The sequence below is a fragment of the Sciurus carolinensis genome, chromosome 13, assembly GCF_902686445.1.
Source record: "Sciurus carolinensis chromosome 13, mSciCar1.2, whole genome shotgun sequence".
Taxonomy (NCBI): Eukaryota; Metazoa; Chordata; class Mammalia; order Rodentia; family Sciuridae; genus Sciurus; species Sciurus carolinensis.
Window position 1 is genome coordinate 20,487,485 of NC_062225.1, and position 26,310 is coordinate 20,513,794.

Sequence of the window (26,310 nt, forward strand, 5' to 3'; positions counted from 1 at the left end):
TCATCATCCTAATGAGAAGGGTGGCCTAGTTCCTCAAGCTTCTGAGTAGCCATCTGATGCTTGGAAGTAGAGAGACGTGGCTACAACTTGAATAAAAATAGCCCTTCCAGATGGCTGAGGGGCAAAGTTACAACTCAGCAGCTTGATATAGCTGAGCACTCACATTTGGAGTAGGAGGAGAGCTGTGAGAGAAGCAGCCAGAGAGACCAGGCCCGAGTCCAATCCTAAGTAGAACAGTATATGCCAGGAGCGATCACTTAACGTAGCAGATTAGCTGTTAAGATTTCCTGTTACTTCATCTCCATCTCCTCCCCACCTCCCTTGATTCAACCTTGCCTCAGACCTGCAGGGAAAACACACACTCACACACACCCTCCCTCCCACAGAGGAACCCTGCAGGAGCAGGGGGTCGTGAGCCCCACTAACACCCTGGGTGAACCTGTGTTCCCGATTGCTTGTCTCAGAAGGATGGAGACTTCAAAAATCCTTTAAGATGTATGGTTTGGTGAATAATCAAAAAATGCTTGAAGCCAGGTGCTGTGAGGCACACCTGTAATCCCAGTGATTCAGGAGGCGGGGGCAGGAGAATCGCCAGTTCAAAGCCAGACTCAGCAATTTAGCAAGGCCCTAAGCAATTTAGGGAAAGCCTGTCTCAAAATAAGATATAAAAAGGGACTGGGGATGTGGCTCAAGTGGTTAGAGTCCCTGCATTCAATCCCTGGTACCAAAAAAAAAAAAGTTTGAATTTTCTATTTATATTTATTCTATATTCCACAGTTCCCCCAGCCCTGCCTTGACTCATTTGAAACTTGAAATGAAGCCTCTAGTGTTTTTCAGCATGGAATATTACAAATGTCATATTATTTTCACCCCCGAAAACAAATTCTAAAGCTCTGAGAGATGAGTCACTGGTTTAAAACCTCAGGTTTCACAAATGAAAATGTTTACAAATCAAATGCTTACATAGAGTAATAGACATAGTTCTCTCATTTTTCGTCCTTCTCATTGCCCTGTATTTCTATTGAACATTCTGGAAGAAAACTGAAGCCTCTGTAAAACTTAATGCACTGTATTAAATCTCTCAACGTTTGCTCAAAAAATGAATATTGGTTTTAAAAATATAGCAATTAGGAATGGGTTAGTGCTTATCTTTGGCAGTTGTAGCAGACAGTTATTTTTCAAAAACAAGCTAATCGAGAAACGTACTGCTCTCTTTTAACACCATTTCTTAGCCCAAAGCCAGGGCATTGCTGTTCCCTGGTGGCAGTATAGCCTCATTGCAGGCAAGCTACTTAGAGGGGGAAAGGATTTTGATTGCCAGCCTTCCAAATTCAGTGTCATAATAAACCAACTCTTCAAACACTCCCACTTTTCTTGCATGTTCTTATACAAAAGGTTTACAGGTAGCAAAAAAAACACATCCTACTACCTCATATGACACAATAGAATTTGTGCTGCCCAAGGGAATATTACAATATTGTTGGAAAGCAGGATGTTGCTTTCCAATAGAAGTTTCTTTTCCTCTTAAGGAACTGTTTGGAATGCAGGCTTTGTGCTAGGTTACCCGGGAGTGCCCTGGGAGCAGGCAGGGAGGGCGCTACCCTGGTTAATGCATGCCGTTCCAGCCCTATGCCCTCTAGTTATTGAATTGCATAGCTGACTAATGAGGAAGTGGTCACCGTAGGAGGACAGGGTCAAGCATTTTCTGATTATCCAAGTTCCTGGGTCTGTGCTTCCCTGTTAGAGCTGGCTGGAGCACTCCCATTATACAGGTATGCTAATTCTACTCCAGGTACATTCCCCTTTCCCTGTAGCATACAGACCTGAGTGCATGGCCTGAAGCACAAGCCCTCCTGCTGGATAGCTGTTACCCAACTTCAGAATGAAAGTCAGCACACGATTTTTAATACCTTTATTAAGAAATATCAAAAGTTCGTTACAGTTACATACACGGTTTTACAAAGTTCAGGTGGGGGAATGTAGGATGCCATCAATGTGCACATTTGGACACTATGGTAGCTTGCCAAAGGGGTGACCCTACAACTCCAGTCTCTTAGTTTCCCAGTGGTCCCCAGCAATGCTTTTTCCCAATTTCCATTAGGTCATAGCACAATATCTTAAATTACCTGAAGGAATAACTTATAAAGACATTTTACATATTTGTACTTTTGTTTTGTCATTATCCCCTGAAACCCTGTTTTAGGAAACACAACATTTGAGTCCCATTTAGTGCTGTTTGTATTACATTTTCACAAAGCCTGCTTTGAAAGCTGGCAAACGTGTGCTGCACGTTACCACATTACACATGGGAGGATCCAAGCACATTTTTTAAAAATGAACAATGAAAAAAAGAGGCAGTTACTCATTTTGGAAACAAAATACCGAGATCATTCAGTGGAACCCTCAAGTATAGGACAAGCCTACCACTTCCACTGAACCCCAGTCACAGAGATCAACTGCATGACAGAGCACAACTGGATGCAGGACCACCAGCACAGAATACAGAAAGGAGTATTTGGGGGAGTGGTACATCACCATCTTTTACATCAGGGGGTACTGTATCAGAGGGGAATTACACTTTCAAGTAATAGGGGATAGCAGGTCATCAGTACCAGATGGGAAACAGCCAGGGTGCATGTGCCTTGCTTAAGGCTTGTGCTGGTTTATCTAAAAGTAGATTTCTGGAGAGACTGTCCAGCCACATTGGAAAGAACTGTCTTCAGAGGAAGGACTCCTTGTTCACCCACATGAGACTGCGAGTCTCGTTGGGCTTGCACTCGTACTCAATGACAGAGAAAGGACTTCCCCACTGGCAGTGGTCTCGCTTGTGGTAATTGTAGAACTTGACTTGCCACACTGTCTCGAAGGTCCCGATGTCCGTGAACTGAGGAAAGAGAAACATGCCTGATAAAACCTCACTCTGTGATATGCAATGCCAGAGAGCTAAAGTCACTGGCGAGGTGCTTGAACATCATGCCTAATCAATCAAGTCCCTCCTGGTCTGCAAAACTTAGGCCCTTTATTTGTGAATTATCTTCCTTTGTTACTGGAAGATATTTTCTGAAAAGCTGCTATCATATTGCTTTTATCAAAAATAACTCTCAAGTTTATATTGTCTTCCAAGTTTTATTTTCTGAAAAACCATCTTAGAGTCTCAGAATTTTATAGCTTGCAGTAAAACAGACCCCACCAAAGAAGGGGAACTGGGAAGAAAAGAAGGAATTATGTATACTGGCTGTCTTTTGGTTTCTATTTCAGGAGACAGTGGTACCAGATAGTACCTGCACAGATACACACAAGATATGTTTGTCCTTCTATCATTAGTTTTGATTCCAGGAAATATATTTAACTTGAGGTCACAGCCACAAATATTTTATTGAAAATATTTGACAGGCAAATACCCCTCTTTAACCATCAAATATTGACTGTAAGTCAAGAGTTCATGCCCACATCTCAGGCTTAGAGAATACTTTATGCAAAACTATAGTGGAGCATCTACTATGTATCTTGCACATATAAAATTTTGTATAAGGCATGACTCCTACTCTTATAGAACTTACATTCTGCTTCTAGAAGGTAGGCCTGGCAAATCATTGCACAGAATTCTCGTAAGCCTGAGGTTGCATTTCTCTTGTAGCCAAGAAGAGGGCATAGAATACCCTAGAGACCAGAGGCAGATGCTCAAATGGCCTGTGGGGTTGCCTGACCCTGCTACCACCTTCTGGAGCTATTTAGGGGATCTGGCATTAAACAGCGTGATGCCTGTCGTTATTTTCTCCTCTGACCCTCCTGTCATGGGAGGGGACAGGGACTGACTTGGCAGGATTCTTAGACTTGTCAGGAGCCAGAAGACATGGAGAGAAGAAGGGCAGTGAGCAATAGGAGCCTTATGCTTTGCAGCTGATACAAGAGGAGGGTGATCAGGTGCTTCCCAGATAGCTTTCCAAGATGTTCTCAAAATTATATCCTGCACCATTGCCTCATCCTGCTAATTTGGTCCCAAAACAAGATCTGGGCTTTCCTTTGGGAAATTTGCTTGATGTGAAACAGTTGATGATAGACCTAGAGTTCACCCAAATCCCAGGTATGAAAATAAGGTGTCTCTTTTTGGAGAGTCATGGCTAAAGCACTATTTATACAAGCATAGCAGCTTTCTTCATAATAGTCCCAGACTGGAATCAACCCAAATGTCTACTCATTCTCCTGGTGATAGCAAGTTTGGTTATATTTATAACACCACATTCTACTCAACAATAAAAAAGTACTTGCTAATTCAGGCAACAACAGGAATGGATTTTTTTTTCTTTTTTTATTTGTACTGGGGATTGAACCTGGGGTGCTTTACCACTGAGCCATATCCCCAGTCCTTTGTATTTTTTATTTTGAGACAGAGTCTTGTTAATTTGTTGAGAGTGGCTTTGAACTTGCAATCCTCTTGCCTCTGCCTCCCTAATCACTGGGATTACAGGCCTGTGCCTCCATACCTGGCTAACAGGTATGACTCTTAAAGACATGCTAAACAAAAGTCTAGGCCCAAAGAACATATCCTGAATTCTTCCCTTTATTTAAAACTTTATAAAATGATAGAACAGAATCCATACTGACAGGAAACATTCATGGTTATCTAACACCTGGGATGTGCAAGAGGGAGCTTTTGGAGGTGATGGAAGCATTCTATAATTTGAATTGGGGTGGTAGTTATATAGAGGTATGCAGGGTCAAACTCATTGAACTGCATGCTTAAAATGGGTACACACTTTATATGTAAGCTATACCACATGAACTAAGAAAGTAGAAATATCCATTTTCAGTAAGCTATAGGGATTGATATTCTAAATGACACGAATGGGAATTCAATTATATAGCCTTTTGGAATGGTAATTTCTATCAAGACAAAGGTGTAAGTACACTTGGGTCCAGCAATTCTACCTCTTATAATTTATCTTAAGAACATAAAAAAGTTGAGAGCAATGAAAAATTAAACTATAAGTGGGCATCTTTGAGACATTAGTTAATTATGGAATATCCAAATACCATGTGGCAATTTTAAATGTAAAATATTTAAACTTTTTCCATTATTTTGTATTGTTAAATGAACTAAGCAGTATACTATTAAGAATGTAAGCTGGGAGCAGTGGCACATGCCTGTAATCCCAGTGGCTACAGAGGCTGAGGCAGGAGGATGTCAAGTTCAAAGCCAGCCTCAGCAAAAGTGAGGCTAAGGCTAAGCAACTTAGTGAGACCTTATCTCTAAATAAAATATAAAATAGGGCTGGGGATGTGGCTCAGTGGTTGAGTGCTCCTGAGTTCAATCCCTGGTACCTCCCCCCAAAAAAAGAATGTATAGTATTATTCAATCTTAATCATATTTGTTAATGTTGATAACTGATAGAATGTACTTTATTTTCTCCCATGTGCTTATTTTCAAAATTTATTAATTTTTATAATAAGAAAAATGCTAAAACCAAAATTGTATTTATATGTTTTACCAAATAGTTAATATCCTTAATATAAAAGATTATATGAGTTAATTAGTAAGTACTACCAAGAATATATAGATAAAAGACTAGAACACAGATTATTAAAAAGAAAAATAGTGTAACATCTGAAAAAGATTCAGATGTAATATTAGTAATTAAAGAAACATAGTCTTTTACAGATACTCTTCATTTATCAACTTAGTAAAACATTTCTAAATTTCTTGCTGTAAGCAATCTAAGCATCCAACATTAAGAAAATAATATGAAAACGGTATGAATAATATGAAAATAATATTAAATGGCATATCCATATGATGGACTTAATAATGGACTTAAGAAAATAATATGAAAATGGTATGAATAATATGAAAATAATATGAAATGGCATATCCATTTGATGGACTTAAAAGCAAAATTAGGGTTATTGATGCAAGAAAATGCTTAGAACAGTGTTCACAGGAAACAGTTTACATACATGAGCTCAAATATGTAAAATCAGGTGTATAGAAAAAAGAAAATGAAAAATACTAACTTAGCCAGGCAGGGTGGCACATGCCTGTAATTCCAGTGGTTCAGGAGGCTGAGGCAGGAGGATCATGAGTTCAAAGCCAGCCTCAGCAACTTAGCAAGACCCTAAGCAACTCAGCAAGGCCCTGTCTCTAATAAAATACAAAAAAGAGCTGGGTATGTGGCTCAGTAGTTAAGTGCCTCTGGGTTCAATCCCTAGTACCCAAAACAACAACAACAACAACAAAAATAATAATGGCAACAACAACAAAAAAGAAACAAAGAAAAGAAAGATACTGACTTATACATATAGAAAAAGAGTTACCTCTATCTTTTCATTCAGATTTTCCTACAGTAGGGGATGTAGCTCAATGATAAAATTCTTGTCTAGCATGTGTGAAGCCCTAGGTTTAATCCTGATGTACCCCACCTCACACTGTAGAGTGTATATTGACATATTATCCATACATGGAATTCCACTGGTCATGTATTCATATATGAACATAGGAAAGTTATGTTCTGTTCATTCTACTGTCTTTCCTACTCTCATCCTCCCCCCTTCCTTTCATTCCCCTTTGGCTAGTCCAATGAACTTCTTGAATAGCATTCTTTACACAATCCTTTATTTGTATCATTCCACCTTGATTCTTGGGCCTGACTTTGTTGACTTCATTTTATGGATGAAACAAACAAACCAAAACAAACAAACAAACCAAAACCCCAAAAAACCAGATCGAGGGAGGTTAAGAAATTTGCTTTGGGTCTAGACTTCAAAGCCACTTCATGATAAGGGCAGGACAAGAAGCTTTGTCTCCTATTTCCTAGTTAGGACTATTATTACTGTACCAAACTATTTACATAAGCAAAGGGACTTTTTCTTTTTTCTTTTTTTTTCTCCCTGAGAACTTACATGAACTGTCACAAATGTAGAATGTGTTTAGGACATTGCTATGGACACACTAGCTGGGCATTGTATTGCCATGATGTTCTACAAGTTGCAAGTCTAGGCACCTTTTTATTTTATAATAAACGTGGAATAGAATATATCCAGTTCCAAGGAAAGGAGACTCTTTCTGTGGACCTCTATAACAATGAGGAATCAGAAGAGCTCATTCCATAAAGTCCTCAGAGTACTTCTTTACATTCACCATGCCACCCACTTCCAGACACATGAAATTCATAAAGAACAAGGTCACTCAACAACCTATTGACTTGGGACAGAGAAATAACAATTATATTGATAGAAGCATGATGTTGCTTTATTATAAACAAAATGAGTATCAATACTCATCTATGATTATTAGTGTGGTGTGACCTATCAATTTCCACTGGATTTCAAACTTCTCTATTCCTGTACTGCTTGGAGTTTTATTGGTGAAAATGTTTCCTCTTCTCTACCTAAACAGATTAAAAAAAAAAAAAGTTTGAACTTTTAGTCTTATGCGATTGTGCTATTTTTATATCTACCAGCAACATGACAGTTTCTAGACATCCTCTACAACACCTGGCATTGCCAGTCTTTTAAATTTTAGCTTGTCTTGTGACTATCTGATGGTAAGAAGAAGAAAGGAAATAAACAGCAAAAATCAATGAACCAGAGAAGATTTATAGAGAGGAAGAGAAAAATCAATAAAACTAAAATCTAGTTTTTTAAAAAAAATGTCCTCAAATTTCATAAACCCCTAACGAAACTGAGCAAGAAACAAAAAATAGCAGGAATGAAAACAAGAAATGAAACTGAGCAAGAAACAAAAAATAGCAGGAATGAAAACATTATTATAGATCCCATAGCCTTTAAACTAGGAAAATCTTATGCCAATATTTTTTTAAATATTTTTTTTTAGTTGTCAATGGATCTTTTATTTATTTATATGTGGTGCTGAGTATTGAACCCAGGGCCTCACACATGCCAGGCAAGTGCTCTGCCACTGAGCCATAACTCCAGCCCTGCCAATAATTTTAATAAAGATGGATAAATTCCTCCTGGAAAGAACACTAGATCTCTGTCTACTAAAGAAATTGAACCTAAGTTCAAATGGTTTCATTGATAAATTTTTTTAAAAATGCCAATTCTACATAAATTCTTTCAGGTAACAGAGAAGGGAATATTTCTCCTTTTCATTCTTTTGTTTTTCTTTTTTTTTTTTTTTTTTGGTACCAGGGATTAAACCCAGGGGTGCTTAACCACTGAGTCACATCCCAGCCTTTAAAAACAAATTATGAGAAGGGTCTTGGTAAGTTATTAGGGTCTTGCTAAGTTGCTGAGGCTGAATGTAAACTGCTGATCCTCCTGCCTCAGTCTCCAGAGCCACTGGGATTATAGACATGCGTCACTGTGCCCAGCTCTCATTTCATTTTTTTTTTTCAGAGTAAACAATGATGCTGTTTATTTAAAATGTTTACTCCAAGAAATATATATATATATATATATATATATAAAATAAGACAATTATATATATATATATATATATATATATTATATATATAAAATAAGACAATTGCAGCACTAAACCAGGCACCTTTGACCAAATCACAAGGTCCTCTCTGGTCCCTTCACCCTACGCTTCATCTCAAGAACCTCCTTCCCCAGGGAAGACCGCTGGAAGCTCGTGGTACCGTGTGGTGTGGAGCACGTCCCAGGTCACTCTGCATCATTTCATTTTATGAGACCAACATTACTCTAATACCTAAACCTGACAAAGATATTAGAAATAAAGGGAAATTACAGACAAAAAAAACAAACAAACAAACAAAAAAACTTCATGGACTTTTATAAAAATGTGCTTATAACTTCTACTTGTTTAAAATATTAGTAAATCAAACCTAGCAATACGTAATTAGGATAACACATCAGGACCAAACAGTTTTCATCTTTGGAATTCAAGGATGGTTCACTATTTGAAAAACCACCATAGCAATGAACCAAATAAAGGAGAAAAACTTTAAGTCAGGTATTGTGCAACTTCATTTTAGTCAATGATGGACTGCAAATATGATGGTGGACCCATAAGATGACATTGCCTAGTGATGTCATCAGTTTCTTAGTTTAAGTACACTCCATGATGCTTGCACAATGATGAAATTGCCTAAGGTTGCATTTCTCAGAATGTATTCCCATCATTAAGTGACACATTAATATAATCATATCAGGTGTAGAAAGGATTTTGAAAATGCAACATTGATTCTATTCTTAGCAAAGTAGGAATGGAAGGTAAATTCTTCAACTTCATTAAGAGGCACTAATCACCCCTATTCAGTATTGTGTTGGAGGTCTTAGCCAGTGTTTTTAAGGCAAGAGTCAGGGAGAAAAAGAAGGGAAGTAAAACTGTCTAACTATGTTTGCAGAAAATACTAAGCAAGCTAACAAAATGGTGCCAGACTAAGTGAATTTATTAAGGTTTCAGGATAAAATATCAATTTATAAAAATCACTATTTTGTGAAGAAATTCTAGCACTGAAAAGTTGGTATTATTTTGCCAATTTAATAGGTTAATATAAATACTGTCCTATTTGTATTTTTTTAACCAATATTGAAGTCCAACCATTTTCATATATTTATTGTCCATTTGTATTTATTGACCTACTTAGAGATTTTGCTCATTTCTCTATTTCTCACAGGCTAGGATTCTTTCTTTCTCACTGGTTTGTAACTTTTTTTTTCTTTCAATATAACAAGGGTACACTCTTGCCAAATACTAAACCAAATGGCTGGCATGTGGACTGACATTTTTGGGTTTGCATGTGTAAGGCTACCTCCCTCCATCACACACTTAGCATCACAATAATCTCATATCCCTCCCTGCATTATACATCCAAACTCCCACCAGTTTCCCACTGCAGAGGGCCAACACAAGGGAATATGATTATGATTTGTGCAGACAGAATCTCTACCTGGACTCTCTCCTAGGAAGGACTAATTATGCCACATTAAAACACAAATCAACACTACTCTTTTCATTTATTTTTATTTTTTGGTACCGGGGGTTGAGTCCAGGGACACTCTACCACTGAACCACATCCCCAGCCCTTTTTATATTTTATTTTGAGACAGGACCTTGCTGAGTTGCTTAGGGCCTCACTAAGTTGCTGAGGCAGACTGTGAGTTTACTATCCTCTTGCCTCAGCCTCCCAAGCTTCTGGGATTACAAGTGTGTACCACCCAGCCCAGCTTGACTCTACTATTTGGGAGCTGAAAGGTATCAGACCTGGGTATTGCTTTATTAGCTTCAAGTACCAGGGCCTATGGAATTACTTGAGATCACTGCCATTAATGTAAGAGGGCATCTAACTACCTGACTTTGGAAGTCACTCACTGCTTCCGCGGGAGACAACAGACTGTGGAATGACATTAAGGTAGCAACAGTGTGTATGGGTCTTGGTAGATGAAGGCAACATGACTTAGGAGACTACATGTTATCAATAATTTTTTTAACTGTCATTTGTATTTCAATCTAAATCACCTTTTCAATTTATGAGGTCTATGATCCTTGACAGAAATTTCACATGATATATAATCAAAGTTTTCAACTTTTACCTTTGGATTTCTTCATGGTTTTTTAAAGTTTAAATGAATTCTTTTAAGAGTTTTAGAAAAGTTGACTTTTTCCATCTGAAATACATTTTGGAGTGTGGTATCAGAAAAGAGTAACAGTAAGGTTTCCCCCACACAGTCAATTATCTCAGCATAATTAATTCAATGCTTTTAATATAAAATCATACAATAACTTTAGATTCCTAAGCAAGACTGAGAAGAGTAGCATATGTAATAAAGAGTTGAAGTGAGGGGGCTGGGGTTGTGGCTCAGTGGTAGGGCGCTTGCCTCAAAATGTGTAAGGCACTGGGTTTGCTCTTCAGCACCACATAAAAATAAATAATTAAATAAAATAATGGTATTGTGTCCATCTATAACTAAAAATATGTTTTTAAAAAAGAGTTGAAGTGAAATATTAATTTGAAGCAGAACTACAAATGCTAAAACTGTCAGGATTGTCATGAGGCCTCAGAGGGACAATGAGCTATTTTTAAGTTGTTCATCCTTTCACTTGACAGGTCCTGAGCACTGGGTAAGTGTGAAGGAGGCTGCCACATGTGAGACTAAAGTTCTCTTCCAAGGACTCACGGGGCAGAAGGGGAGACCTCCCCAAATCTCTGAAGCCAACATGGGCTGGGGGAACTAAAGCTGTAACTTCCTGAGGACACTATTCCTTCCTGGGTCTCTGATCTGAGCAGGATGGATCCATACTTCTTTAGTTCTAAGGTAAACAGAACACAGGATGGGGGTTCAGAGGAAATTAATTCAGTTTAGAAAGGCCCGATTCAGAACTTCTTCCTAATTGGATCTGTAAAAAGTGAGTTTCTACATTCTTTTGAATGACTGAAGCATGAGATTTTGTTTTAGTATGAGAATGATTTAGACTTAGTCATTAAGAGAAGGATCTTTACTTACCATAAGCGTTGCGTGCCTACCCAGGTATCTGCTAAAAGATTGGAGAGTCTTAGTTACTATGACTCACAAATCCTTAGTCCCAGAAGTAAAGCTGAGGTTCTTATGTACATTTTTACATCTAGAAGCAGATGATTGATATTAATTGTTCCAAATAATGATTGCACACCTGTGGGTGTGAGATTTGGCCATCTCTTTGTATCTGATCTGTAATAAGCTGATTATAAGAAAAATGACAAAAAAATTTTCTGATCAAGCCAGCAGCTTTAATGTTTAGTTTGAATTTTCATTCTAGTGGTGAGCCTTCAATAGCTTCTAACACTATCTAGTACATTTTAAAGTCACCAATATTTAAAGCTTAAATATAAAAGATGTTTTATAGACACCATGCTCTTACAGTCAGCACTGAAACCTTGATTATATCCAGGTAAATCTATTTGATTAAGTAGCAGGTGCCTAGATTATTTAAATTTATGTAGTTCATCAAGGGAAATGCAATCAGCATGGGTGCCCAAGGAAAAGTCAAGAATGTCAGAATTAGAACTGAGGTCAGGAAGACATCAGGATACCCTCTACCCCTGTGTGATCCCAGGCACACCTAACTTGGTGTGCAGAATAAGTGGATTTCACTATCTGATCCCTAAGGTCACTTTCAATGTTAATATGGTATGAAAGTATAAACTCACCCTTAAGAGTGTGACAGTCATTATTTTTTTCAAGAAAGTCAGATTCTCAAATACTATAATTTAGGATCACAGCAATAGGAATTAAGGCCAGCAAATCCCTGGAAGATTTCTTTTGGTTGGGTATCCCGGGAGGTCTGAGAATGCACCCCCATATCTTAGAGGAGTTGTCTGACTTTAAAAAATGTGATAATTAGGCTCAGAAACTTGAACAAAATTTTAAAGTAGCAGTATTTCCTACGTTTTGATTCAATTTGTATTCAGAGTTTCTTCCACATACATACATTTTATATTTGCAATTATTTTTAAAATTAAAATTTGGGGGCTGGGGTTGTGGCTCAGTGGTAGAACACTTGCCTAGCATGTGTGAGGCACTGGGTTCAATTCTCAGCACTGCATCTAAGTAAAGTCCATTGACAACTAAAAAAAAAAAAAAATTAAAAAACACACTGCAAAACTATCCAAAAAAAAGATTAAAAGTTGGACACATGATTATCTGTTGTCCAACTACATATTCAATGTTACAATTTTAATGGTGACATAGGACTTTGTCATGATATATCAGCAATTAGACTACTCACCAGATACTAGATTTATCAATTGTTCCCCACCATAAACAGTATTAATTTTGTGTGTGTATCTTAATAGGAATGAAAGTATTTGGTTAAAAGAAATAACTTTTACGGTTGTTACTATCATTTATTTCCCCAAGTATTGCATGTACCATTTTACCATGTTACCAGCAATAAAGAAGATCTTTTGGGCCTGGGAATATATCTCAGTAACAGAGCACTTGCCCTGGGTTTAAATTCTAGCATGGCAAATAAATAAATAAATTTTTTAAAAAGATCTTGTTAAAATTATGACATCACTGGGAATTACTTTCAAAAATAGATTTTCTAGGTTTTTTTTTTTACCTTCATTTTTTAGGAATGTCAATTTTTTTTCTTGTGAGAAGTGTGGAAAGCGTTCTTCATGTTTTATTAATATTTCTATTGAAGATTAAATGATATTTTTAAAAAATCAGACTTTTAAAGACAGAAAGTATCATTTTTCTCATTATTACTATAATTTTCATTATGTAGAAAAATAAGTTTCTTGTTTTTCTTCTATTTAAAATTAAGAACATCATTTTTCCATAATTGACAGCCTATTTTTTTTTGTAATTTTAGATCTTATGTGATTAACTTTCCCACTTTACTGAACCTTGACTTATGTGTTTATACTGTCCCTTACTTTATAAAAAATTTGCTATGTGGTTTAGCATTTTACATAAAGCTAAAAATATACAAATAAAAATAATGTTAGAGGTTCTGGGCTTTCTGGTTACCCACCTAAAATAGTTAATAATTGCTAATTTAAAATGTTTTGCAGTCCTAGTGTACATTTCTTCACAAGATACAAAGGGCAATACTGTAATGACTGGATAAAGGAGAGAGGTTTGCCACCCGATACCCTAATTCTTTCAAGGGGCCAAGAAGTACCTCAAGGAAACCCTGAGACTTCAGAAAACAATCTGAAAAATACTGAGTTAAATCATTCTAGTTATTATAAAGAAAATATTTTCCTGAAATCAAGAAAATAAAAGGCTTTTCTAGCTCCAATTCTAAATAATTCCACATGGAACATTAATGAGCACTTAGTGTGAGTGGTTTTTTACACAAGGCTACTTCTTAAACTTTCAAAGCACTTGAAAGCTTAATGTCAAAATGCAACTCCATGAAAATAGCTCTAAACTTGTTTAAGGATGTAGTTTTTAACATTCTTTTAACTCTATCAATGGTATTTAACAATCCTAGAGGTTAAAAATACACATTAAAATTCTGTAGAAATAAATATTATCCTCACAAAAATACAATATTGACTACATAAAAGGCAAAAATCATGGACTAAATTGAAAGTTAAATATACTTTCTCCAAATATTTTTATTCTTGGTCCTGACTTTCATGGGCAAATTCTGTCAGACTTTCTGCTAAAAGTTCAGACCCATGCTATATAAATTGTTTCAGAGGATAACCTATAAAAAAGTTCCTAATTCATTTTTCAAAGCTATTAACCCTAAAACTGAAGACTATGAAGGCCTTTTAATTGTTCTTTGCCTTTCCAATTTATACATTAGCCTTTACAGTGATTTTTTTTGGCAGGGTACCAGGGATTGAACTCAGGGCCACTTGACCACTAAGTCACATCCCCAGCCCTATTTTGTATTTTATTTAAAGACAGGGTCTCACTGAGTTGCTTAGTGCCTCACTTTTGCTGAGGCTGGCTTTGAACTCTGGATCTTCCTGCCTCAGCTTCCCGAGTTGCTGGGATTACAGGCGTGGGACAACTTGCCCTGCTTTACAGCGATTTTTGACATTCCATTTTTATCCAATATCAGGAACTAGACTGACAAAATTTTAAAGACAGAAATGATGAGAAAGAATTGTTGGGTAGAACTTACATAGATATTATAAAGTCTGAGAAAATGTTAATAAGAATTATTTGAATTCTTTCTAGAGATTAAAAGTAGGACAAAAGCCAAAGGAAGATCACCCTTAAAAGATCTCAAATGGACTACTTAAGAATTTTGTTTGTGACTTTCTCCCACCCCTTAAAAGTACTTCTCAATCCCTTGGGGACCTGGCAGGAGAAAATGGAGTATTACCTGTTGAAAGTGGCAGAAAACACTGACAGAGAAGCTGACAATTTAGATAGAAATTCCCAAAAGAAAAAAAAAAAAAAAACAACTACAGGAAAGATGAAACCCAAAGTCTGACTATAACTCTGCCATAATCCCTGGCTAACTGCATGTGTAGAATAGTGGAACAGTACTCACTGGAAAAGAAAACCAGCAAAGAGACAATCCTCGAAAGTAAAAGTTGTGCTGAATAAGATTTGTAAGTTTACTTTTTAAAAAAAATTAAGTGTATTTCCAAACCCGAGTCTTACTGGCTTAAAGAATCAAAGTAAAGAATCTAGGACTGGCAGAGGAGATGAAAAATTTAGGGGAACTTTAGGGTAGTTAAATCCAAAAACTCAGTATGAAAATTCAATTCTTTGGCTGATTGTTAAATCTTATGGGCATAAAAAGGGACCAGGCTAGAAAAGCAACAAATAGGAGATGAAAAATCTGAGCAGAGACATCATTTGCTGCATAATTCTAGGAAGACAGTTTGAAGTTTGAGTCCAGAACTATTTACTGTTGGCCAGATATAGAAAGACAGTAATACTGGATGATCATTCTTAATTAGAAAATCTAGAAATTCTATGAAATTTGAAATTTTTGAGCAACAACATGACACTCAAAAAGTTTTGAACTTTGGAGTATTTTAGATTTTAGATTTTCAGATTAAGGATGCTCAATAGATAACATCTATGCAAATATTTCAAGAATTAAAAACTGAAATCAGAAATACTTCTAGTCCCAATAATTTTGGATAGGAGAAACTCAACCTGTACACAAAAGAATGAAGCAAACACTGTAGTCAATATTATCCACAATGCTTAGCTTTTAGACAAAAATTACGAGATATCTAAAGACATAGGAGGTACAATCCACATCCTAGAAGTCTATAGCAACTTACTGTAAATGGAGCCAGATGTACTTATCAAAGATTTCAAGCCAGCGATTATAAATATGCTTAAAGAAATAAAGAAAAACATGATCTCTGTGAGCAAACAGATGATAAATTTTAAGAAATTAAAATTATAAAAAATATAAATAAAAATTCTAGAGCTGAGAAATGATAGAAAAAAATTAGAACACAACATAAACCTAGAAATAGCAGGAGAAAGAATCAGGGAACTTAAAGATATATCAATGAAATGATCTACTTTTAGGATCCATTAAAAAAATTTGAAGAAAATTGAACTGAGCCTCAAAGACTTGTGAGATAATACCAAGCTATTTGACATATGTTTATTTGGAGTCCTTCAAGGAAAGGAGAAACAAAGGATTATTATGAACAACCTTAGCAATAAATTTTAAAGTCAAGTTACAAAGACTAAGAAATAAAATATAAATAGTCCAATATTTGGAAAATTGAATTTGTAACTAAAAATCTTCAAAGTAAGTTTATACCTTTAAGAGTAAAAAACATAGTTAACAAAATAATGGTTAGTAATATTCCAAATTTGGTGAAAGCATTTTATAGATTCAAGAATTTCAATGATTCACCAGAAGGAAAGATACAAAGAAATATGATTAATCACATCACATCCAACCTATTGAAAGCCAGAATTTTCAATATGAAAGGATCATTTCACTGCATGTACATTATGTCTCAATTAAAATATTTTATTTTATTTTACTTTATTATTTTTTTTTGGTACTGGGGATTGAATCCAGACCTTTCATTATATTTATTAGAGACAGGGTCTTGCAGAGTTGCTAAGTGCCTCACTAAGTTGCTGAGACTGGCTTTGAATTTGTCATCCTCCTGCCTTAGCCTCCCAAGTCACTGGGAGTACAGGCATGCGCCACTGTGCCCAGCTCAATTAAAATATTTTAAAGCAAACAAAAGAAGGAAATAAATATCGAACCAGAAAACAATGAAATAGAAAAATTGGGAATGAAGCATGTGAAAATAAAGCTAGAATTCTGCAAAGACCAATAAAACTGATACATTTCTAGTTAGACTGATCAGGAACAAAAGACAGTTTTAACGTCAAGAATAAAAGTGGATTTTGTTACAGAGTCTAAGACATTAAAGAATGGTGGAAGATTCTAAACAACTTTATTCCAATTAATTTGACGATTTAATTGAAATAAATTGCTTTAAAGGCGAATTATAAAACTCAAGAAATAAAATGTGATAGCCCAATCAATATTAATTTAAACATTGAATTTGTAATTAAAAGTCATCAAATAAAGTCAAATGTATGCCTTCATTGATGAATTCTGTCCAACACAGGGGAGAACATCAGTTCTATGCAAACTGTCTCAGAAAAGAGTGAACACTTTCCAACTCATTTTATACAGTTAGCATTACCCTGATATCATAACTAAATAAGTACATTATAAGAAAAGAAAATTGTGGGCTAATATCTTTCAGGAACATAGATGTAAAAATCCTCAACAATATTAACAAATCAAGTCCAGTCAGACAAACAGAAAATATACATGATCAAGAGTTACTTATTCTGGAAATTCAAGGTTATTTAACACTAAAAAAGCAATGCAATCTAATGTAACAGAAAAAAGTAGAAAACAGCTAACGATAATATAGAAAGACAGAAAAAGTTTGAAAACACATCACAACAAGTTTACTCAGTAAACTAGGAAAAGAAAGAAACTTTCTTAACCTTATAAAAGGACTAATATAAACTATACAGCCAACATCATACTTACTGTTGAAAAACTGAATTCTTGCTCTCCAAGGTCAAGGGACAAGGAGATCTAACTACTCTCATCATTTCTATCTACCATCATAATGAAGGTCCTACTCATTGCAATCAGGTCATAAGTAAAAGGAATACAGATTGGAAAGAAAGGAGAGAAACTTTTGTTGAACAGATGAAATGATAGTATATGTAGAAAATCCTAGTGATTCTATAAAAGAATTATTAGGATTAATAAATGAGACTAGCAAAATCTCAGGTTTCAAGATCAATATAAAAAACAGTTTTATTTCCACATATCAGCAATAGAAATAATTCCATTTATAATAGCATAAAAATATGAAATAGTTAATGACAAATTTAATGAAGTATAGATGAAATCTAGATAGGGAATGTTTCAACATATTGCAGAGATAATTTAAAAACAGAAAATGAAAAAAGATTTAAATAGAGATGTTCATGGGTTCATGGGTTCTTAATATTAAGATTTCAAATCTCTCCAAATTGACTTTTTTTGTTTATTGTTTTGAGTAAGGGTCTTGGTTCTTGCTATTTTGTCCATACTGGACTTGGGCAGTCTTCCTGCCTTAGCTTCTCAGTAGCTGAGATGCCATGGTGCCCAGCACTTAGAGATTTAACGTAAACTTAATATTCCAATTTTTGGAGAAATTCACAAGTTCATTCTAAAACCGATATAACAATGCAAAAGGATTGCAGAAGCCCCAAACAAAACAAACCTCTGAATACGAATCTGTAGTTCTGATGCCAAGATTACAATACAGATCATGAAACAAAATTGTGTTGGCTCTTCCAGGTCTTTTGAATTTCCAAATTTAAAATATTGGCATATCTTAAATATGTGAATCAACTAGAATCCTCACACATACATAATTAAACATATACTTATCCTTAGTAATTCTCCTCTTAGATACTACTAACTCACGAAAATGGGTTTATACCAAGACTCAAACTCATTGCAGCTTTTTTCATAATACCAAAAGCTGAAAACAACCCAGATATCCACTTATAGGTAAGGGGATAAATGTATTACAATGTGATTTGTATTATTCAGTGATAAAGGGAACCAATACTGATATAGTCAATATAGATTAATCTCGAGACCATTATACCAAATGAAATAATTTATATACAGCATTATGCTTCTATTTGAATAATAATCTTGAATAGTTAAAAGTAATATATTGACATAGAAAACTCAGGGTAGGTTATAGAGGGGACTGAATACCAACGAACTTGGAGGAATTTTCAGGGTGGTAGAAATGTTCTGTATCTATATCTTTATTGGTGTGATGATCACACAGTAGCATCTTTTTGTTAAAGCATGTATAAACTGTACACTTAAAGTTGGCTCATTTTATGTAAGTAAAATAACTCAAAGTTCATTTTAAAACTTTCAATGAATTCCTATAGGTATTAGGATAAATCAAATTAGGAAGAAGTTGCTATGTATTTGTTTGTTTTGTGTTGCTATAGCAGAATACCTGATAGTAGGTACTTTATAAAGAATAAAGAGGCTGGGGGTGGTGGCAAGTGCCTGTAACTCCAGCTACTCAGGAGGATCCCATGTTTGAGGCCAGCCTGGACAACTTAGCAAGATTCTGTCTTAAAAAAACAAAACAAAACAAAACAAAACAAAACAAAACAAAATAGAAACCTGGGGATGTAGCTCAGTGGTAGAGTGCTTCTGGGTTCAATCCCTAGGACTGAGTGGGTAATAAAAGAGGTTTATTTAGCTTCCATTTTTGGAGACTGAAAGTCTAAGTTCAGGCAGCCCCATCTGTTCAACCTTTGGTAGAAAGGGAAATAACCACATGCAGAAGAGGGGCCAAGCACTTGGGGTGGCCTTACTTTATAATAACCCATTTGTTTTTTATTTGGTACAAAGGATTGAACTCAGGGGCACTCAACCCCTGAGCCACATCCCAGTCCTATTTTGTATTTTATTTAGAGACAGGGCCTCACTGAGTTGCTTAGCTCCTTGCTGTTGCTGAGGTTGGCTTTGAACTCGTCATCCTCCTGTCCCAGCCTCTGGTGCCACTGGGATTATAGTCATGTGCCACTGTGCCTGGCTTACAACACCCATTCTTGAGACCAGCATTAATTCCTTCCAAGTGCCCTCTTGACCTCACTACCTGGCACTAGGCCTCACCTTTTACAGGTTTTACCACCTCAACACTGGCACAATGCGGACCAAGATGCTAGCATATGCACTTTTGGGGGAGACACTAACCATACCTAACTGCCACATCCTATGTCATCTAACTCTTACTTGTCCCCCTGTACTCCCTGCTCCAGCCATGATGGGCTTCTCTCCTCCATTAGAACACAGCACGCTCTCTGATAGCTCTTGACTTTTGCAGTTTCTCTTTCCTGGAATGCTCCCTCTTCTCCCCACTCTTAGTTATCCTTAATTCCTTTCTTAAGAAAGTCATCTCCCAATCTTAATCTAGGGTAAGATCCCCCAGCATATACACCATATGCATTATTACTTTCTATGTATTTTTGAAAAATAATGATTACTTATAATATTTGACAATATACTTTAATACAACATTTGATAATATAAAGTTATGTTTTCCCCTATGTTTCAGAAGCCTGTGAAGCCAGGGATATTTATTTTGTTCACTACTCTTCCTGCTAGTACCTAATATAGGAAATCTTTGCTGATAGAACAAGCAAAATTAATATTAAAAAAATTAATATTCTAAAAATCTTAAATGTAATCTTAGTAAATTGAATAGTGCAATATACTAAAATATTATTTTAGGAATTAAAGAGTGGTTTAGTATTTAAAAATGTATTATTATATAATTTATCAATTAATATATCAAAGGAGATAAAGTATCTCCATAGATGGGAAAAGGAATTGGATGAAATTCAATATGCCTCCTGATCAAAAACAAACAAACAAACAAACAAACAAAAACCACACTGCTTAGTGAACATGAAAAAGGTTGCTTTAACACAGTAACTATCTGAAATTAAAATTGTACCTAACAATGGAATCCTGGAGACAAGGATATCCCTTGACACCATTGATGGACAACATCATTTTAGGATCATTAGACAATGCAAAAAGAGAAGAGTAAACTATCAGAAAATGGCATAGTCATATGCAGATTATGACTGTCCATCTAAAAATCCAAGATAATTCACTGGAAAATTTTAGTAAGAAAGTTCAGTAAGGTGGTTAGTTACAAATAAATATAAATTATAAAAATAATGTATTCAGAACAATACGGTATGGCATTAGAATTGGCATAAGAGTTGGAATAGATTATAAGTGTGAAAATATACTAAATTTGCAATATAAGAAATTAGTTTGAAATGATGATTAGAGGAGAATGGATTACTGAAATAATTGTTTTAAGACATGGATTAGTGTATTCCATAGGGAAAGCCATGAACTGAAACAGTATTTAGATCTAATTCATCTGAAATTTATTAAGTGAGACCATCAGAGTTCCAATGAAAATATACAAATGCAGTGTGTATATGTGAGCACATAATTAACCTTGGAGTTGGGGAAGATTTTCCAAGTTGAATGGATCCTGACTGCAAACACCATAAAGGAAAAGGCTAATATATTGGATTGCATGAAAATTTAAATTCATATTATAAACAAAGTTAAAATGCAAATGATAAACGAACACACTCAAGATGCCACAAAAATATGACTATAATTTATAAAGATTTCTTAAAATCAGCAAGACAAATAGAAAATGGATAAAAGCTATGAATGTATTATTCACAAAAGAAATACAAACTGTAAATGAACATGTCAATATTTCAAATTAACAGTAACTAAAGAGACAAAAATTAGAATTTACTGCCTATCAAATGAAAAATTTTTAAAGTTTTTTTTTTTTTTTGTATTGGGGATTGGACTCAGGGGCACTCAACCACTGAGCCACATCCCTGGCCATATTTTATTTAGAGACAGGGTCTCACTGAGTTGCTTAGCACCTCGCTTTTGCTGAGGCTGGCTTTGAACTCGAGATCCTCCTGCCTCAACCTCCTGAACCACTGGGATTACAGGCATGCACCACTGTGCCCAGTCAAGGTTTTTTTGTTTTATTCCTAGTGCATATGGAGATGGATAATTAAATGCAGATGATTGGAATGTAAGTTGCCTGACTTTCCTAGGGACCAGTACTATAAAATGCCTTAGCATGCAAATTCCATCTAGGAATTTATCCCAAGAAAACATCTGGCAATTCTTGCAGAAGTGAGTGATTTTTAATGTAGTTTTCTTTTTAATACTGAGAAATAATTAGCAATAAGTGACTGAGGATAATTTGATACTTTCACATAATAGAGCATGCATATGACTTCAAATTTGTTTCATATTTACATCTATTTTTACATTGATTTTTATGTTTATTTCGCATTCAAAGATGTAAATAGGAAAATATACATCTATAATGATACCCATTTTATACATATAGAAACAACTTTCTAAGTATGAACAGTCACAAAAATGTTCTCTCTTTCAGGAATTATATACGTCTTCCATTTTTGTACTTTTTCTTCTGTTTAAAAATCTCTGATGGAATATAGAATTCTTTCCAAAAATAATTCAAATATAGGATGCAAAGGGATGGACTGCTGAGATTATTTCCTTATGTTGCTGTTGTTTTAAGTATATTGGGTACAGTAAAACCCGAAGGTTTCAAAGGACTGGATGAATTAGCTCTTACTCAGATCAGCGTTTCTCAAAGTACATTTCACAGACTCTCCTCATCAGGATGGATCCTCTGGTAGGCAAGTTGAAAGTTCAGTTTCTCTGGCCCCATCTCAGCTCTTCTGAACCAAAATCACCAGAGATGGGACCTAGCACTGGCATTCTAACTAAACACTCAAAGAGATTCTTATGCACACATATATTTGTGAATCTCCTATAAAGCAAAAAGGGAGACAATTCAAGGTTGTTCTTGCAGAGGGAAAACGCTGCCCAGGGTTTATAAGCAGTAGTTTAGATGAATTTTCCTTTCCTTTTGTTTAGGCAAGTTTACTTCCTCCCCTATTGTGTTTGAACATATAGTTAACTATTTCTCATCTCTATTCTTTTATCAATTTGATGTTTTTACTTGGGAGTCAATGTTACTTGGCTATAAATATTACATATAATATATAGATGGCTCTCTGTATATATGGGTTCTGCATCCATGGATTCACCCAACCTTGGATTGAAAACACTCAGAAAAAAAAAAATTTGTGCCCACACTGAACATGTATCGACTTTTTCTTAGTCCATTGTATTATTTAGGGAATAGTGATAACTATTTACACAGCGTTTACACTGTATTGGGTATCATAATCTAGATATGATTTAAAGTATACTGGAGAATGTACATAGGTTATAGGCAAATACTATACCATTTATATAAGGGATATGAGCATCTATAGATTTTGGTGTTTGAAAGGAGTTCTGGAACCAATCCCCTGCAGATACAGAGGGATGACCTATTATATCTAGTAGGACTAGATAACTGAGAGGTTTACTATATTCTATTAAAATCACTTTTGGGAGACTCTTCCATTTAGATTAGATTTAAATAGAAAAATGTCATTGAAATTGGAATAAAGAACTTTTCAGGGTCAATTATCTAAACTAGTCCTGATACAGAATGTAACAGGAAAAATGGCAATGTAGGTACTGTCTCTTCCATCACCACCTGCTTGGCGTCCATAGGTCAGTCTATTATATTAAATAGCATTAATTACACAGTTCTAACAGATCCATGAAGGAAACTAATTTCCATAGTAATTGGCTTCAATACACATTTTCTTAAAGAGATAGTGACTGTTTTCTTTTCTATGCTTCCCATTTGCCTTGAAACCACACCACCAAACTCCAAACCAGGCCTTACCGGCATGGTGATCTGGATGGGTTGCCGTTCTCCACTCTTGGTTGGGGCCACACCTTCTGTGTCATAGGTGCCCGTATAAACAACTCTGTCCCCATCAGGTTCTTTAGCCTTCAGCTCCAGTGGGACAAGCACACCACCAATGGAAATGTTCCTGCAATGGACTTGAGTTGACCATATATAGTAGAAATTAGGTTAGGTACCCTGTCCTGGTCTGGACCAAATCCCTGAGCAGGAAACCTGCAGAGTTTGCCTAGGGGAGACATATTGATATGATAGAAAGTTCTGATTAGGTACAGTGGCATGTGCCTGTAATCGCAGCCACTGAAGAAGCTGAGGCAAGAGGCCAGCCTGAGCAACATCACAAGACCCCCATCTCAAACAAAATAAAACAAAGCCACCAAGAAAGTTATGAAAGTTCAGGAGGCTTGAGTTCTCCAACTAGCCAATCATGTGACCATAGACTAACTACTTCATCTTTCTGGGATAACCTTGGTATTCTCATCCAGATACTCATAAAGGCTGAGTTGAACCTTATCAATGATCGTTTCTCCTTAGTTACACATTAAAGTTGTCTGTGGAACTATGAAAAACCTAACTAAAAACCAGTCCCATCCCGAATCCCAGAGATAGGATTTAGCTGGCTTGGGATATAGTTTGGTACTGGCAAATTTATTTTAAAATTATCTAGGTGATCTTTATGTGCAGGTCAGATCAAGGACTAGTGAACTAATTTATAATATTTTTTTTTCTTTCTGTTCAACATTTATGGGTCCTGATTTGGGGCACTTTTCTCAAGCCTGCTACACCACCAGAAATTCTCACTGGCATCATTCATGAACGTTAGAATCATTGTTCTCAAAGCCAATCCCTGGTCCAGCAGTGTCCACATCACTTGTGGACATATTAGAACTGCAAACTCTTAGGTTCCACCCCAGACAGCAGGCCAGAAACACCAGAGGGCCCCAGCCATCTGTGTTCCAGCAAGACTTCCAGGTGATTCAAAATCCTTAATAAATTAAAATGTAAGTAGAAAAAATAGTTGTTATTAACAAATAGTTTTAGATTTGCTTTTAGATCTAGAGAACTACCCTGAGAAAATGGAATATAGAACAGATAAGTCAGGAAAAGAGGTTTCCAAGAAAGGAAAAGCCTGGATTACATCCAGGTGCAGGGAACACTGGGAAATGTATGGAGTTTGTGTGTGTATGTGTGTGTGTGTGTGTGTGTGTGTGTGTGTGGTGAGGAGTTCCAATAAATAGATGGATCAGAAACCCTAGAAACCATCCAGTTGTGATTCTAAGTCCTTGTGCCTTGAAAGCTAATGTAAGTTTACTGAATTATAATAAACTATGGATGTGTCTGATGGATTCAAAACTCCTTCCCCAGCAAATGTTACATAGGATAAATGTAGGTTTATATCCTCCTTCCACACTAGATTTCACACAACACGTAGGTGGAAGCTGAGAGGTAAAGGACCCAGCCATGGACTCTTCTCCCATAGGCTACTTGCTGGGTGCATCACCTCATCCCTGTGGTAGCTGGAAGGAGATAATCCCTGACTCGAATAAATTAAAAAAAACATCCTCTTGTGAGGATGTTAATCCCAGGCGACATCACCAGGCTGAACAGACAGCTCAGGAGAAAAAGAAAAGTGGAGGATCTGGAAAATCGTGACACTAGGCCTTAAGCAGAGGCCGCGCCTTCAGATTTGTGCCTGCTGATCCCGCGCTGGGGGTCCCCTGCCACCAACAGGCAGATGGAGGCTTGGGGAGCATCCCTCAGGGAACCCCAATAACCACCCCTCCTCCGCCTTTACACTTCCTTCCTCACCCTTTCTCCCTCTCTCAGCCTCGCCAGCAGAAGCCGGCGGCACGCCAGGACTCAGCAGAGAAGGGCTGGGATTGCGGTAGATGAACCCTGCAGCGACCTTCTGCCATCTGCCCCAACCCTCTGCTTGCGGTTCCAAGGGTGGACAGAAAGGCAATTTACAAGAAAAACAAACACAAACCCCCCTCCCCGCCGGCTTCTTGTCGCTGATTTAAACGAACCAACTGAGGTCACTGCAATGGGTGGAGGGAAGCAGGAATTAGGAATACCAGCGACAGGCAGAGGAGAGGACCAAAGCGGGGACAGAGAGCCGACCTCTCTCCCTACCCCCCCGGATCCTCTGGACGAAGGGAGACAAGAAAAACCCAGCAGAGGCTTAGTCTGTTCCGGGGGCCTCGGTCCTCCACCCGCAACCCAAGCGCCACCCTGCGCCCAGCACTTACTCGACCTGCAGCGTGGTGGGCTTAATCTTCACCTCCACCTTGTAGGAGGAGCCGGTGAGCAGCTTGATGGTGCGGTTCTGGCCGAAGCGCTGTCCGTCCACCTTATAGAACACCGGGCCATCGTTGGGTTGGATGCGCAGCGCGATGGAGAGGCGCACCAGGCCCGGCAGGTCCCCCATGGCTGAGCTAGGGGCTGGCGCGGCGGCTCCGGGGGGCGGAGGACAGCTGCGGCAGCGACCAGGCGGCTGGAGCGCGGTGGGCGGAGAGGAAGCGCGGGGAGGGGATGGGAGGTGGTGAAAGGGAGGCAGCAACTAGGAACCGTCGCCGCCGTCCGCCGGGCTTTTCAAGCAGCAGCCCGGGAGGCAGTGGCCCCCGGCCGCAAAGGGCAAGGAAGCCGGCCCCAGACGCCGCCCGGAGAGCGCGACCTGCCCCATCCCCCGCTCCCCTTGCTGCGCCCTCCACGCACGCGAGGGCTCGCTGCGACCCGCTGGCAGCCGAGCAAATCAGCACAGCTGGGGGCGAGAGAGTTAATCCTGTTTACGCACCACAATCCCCTTCAACTGGGGAAGCGGACATTTAGGCTCCTCCTAGAACAGCACTGGGCGGGACGAGAGGATGTAGGGGACGGTAGGCATTGGGATTAAGGGACTGCTAACCGAGGAGCGAGACCCTCTGAATCTAGATCGCCTGGGTCATCCGGAGAGTGTGGA

At 37.3% G+C, this 26,310-nt stretch overlaps 1 protein-coding gene across 1 annotated transcript; it reads right to left on the reverse strand.

The window, feature by feature from the left end:
* Window positions 1-1,903: 1,903 nt before the first annotated feature.
* Window positions 1,904-26,310, reverse strand: Cnrip1 (cannabinoid receptor interacting protein 1). Its single transcript, XM_047523504.1, has 3 exons — window positions 25,601-26,310; window positions 23,331-23,481; window positions 1,904-2,884 (listed from the first exon to the last, which is right to left on the reverse strand). Exons 1-3 carry the CDS (start codon window positions 25,777-25,779, stop codon window positions 2,720-2,722), a joined length of 495 nt encoding a protein of 164 aa, XP_047379460.1. The 5' UTR covers window positions 25,780-26,310; the 3' UTR covers window positions 1,904-2,719.

Coding starts and splice junctions, on each gene's coding strand:
- Cnrip1 (XM_047523504.1), bottom strand. CDS start 25,779: ATGGGGGACCTGCCGGGCCTGGTGCGCCTCTCCATCGCGCTGCGCATC. Junction 23,482..25,600: donor CCCACCACGCTGCAGGTCGA/GTAAGTGCTGGG, acceptor AGTCCATTGCAG/GAACATTTCCATTGGTGGTG. Junction 2,885..23,330: donor CCATCCAGATCACCATGCCG/GTAAGGCCTGGT, acceptor CTCTTTCCTCAG/TTCACGGACATCGGGACCTT.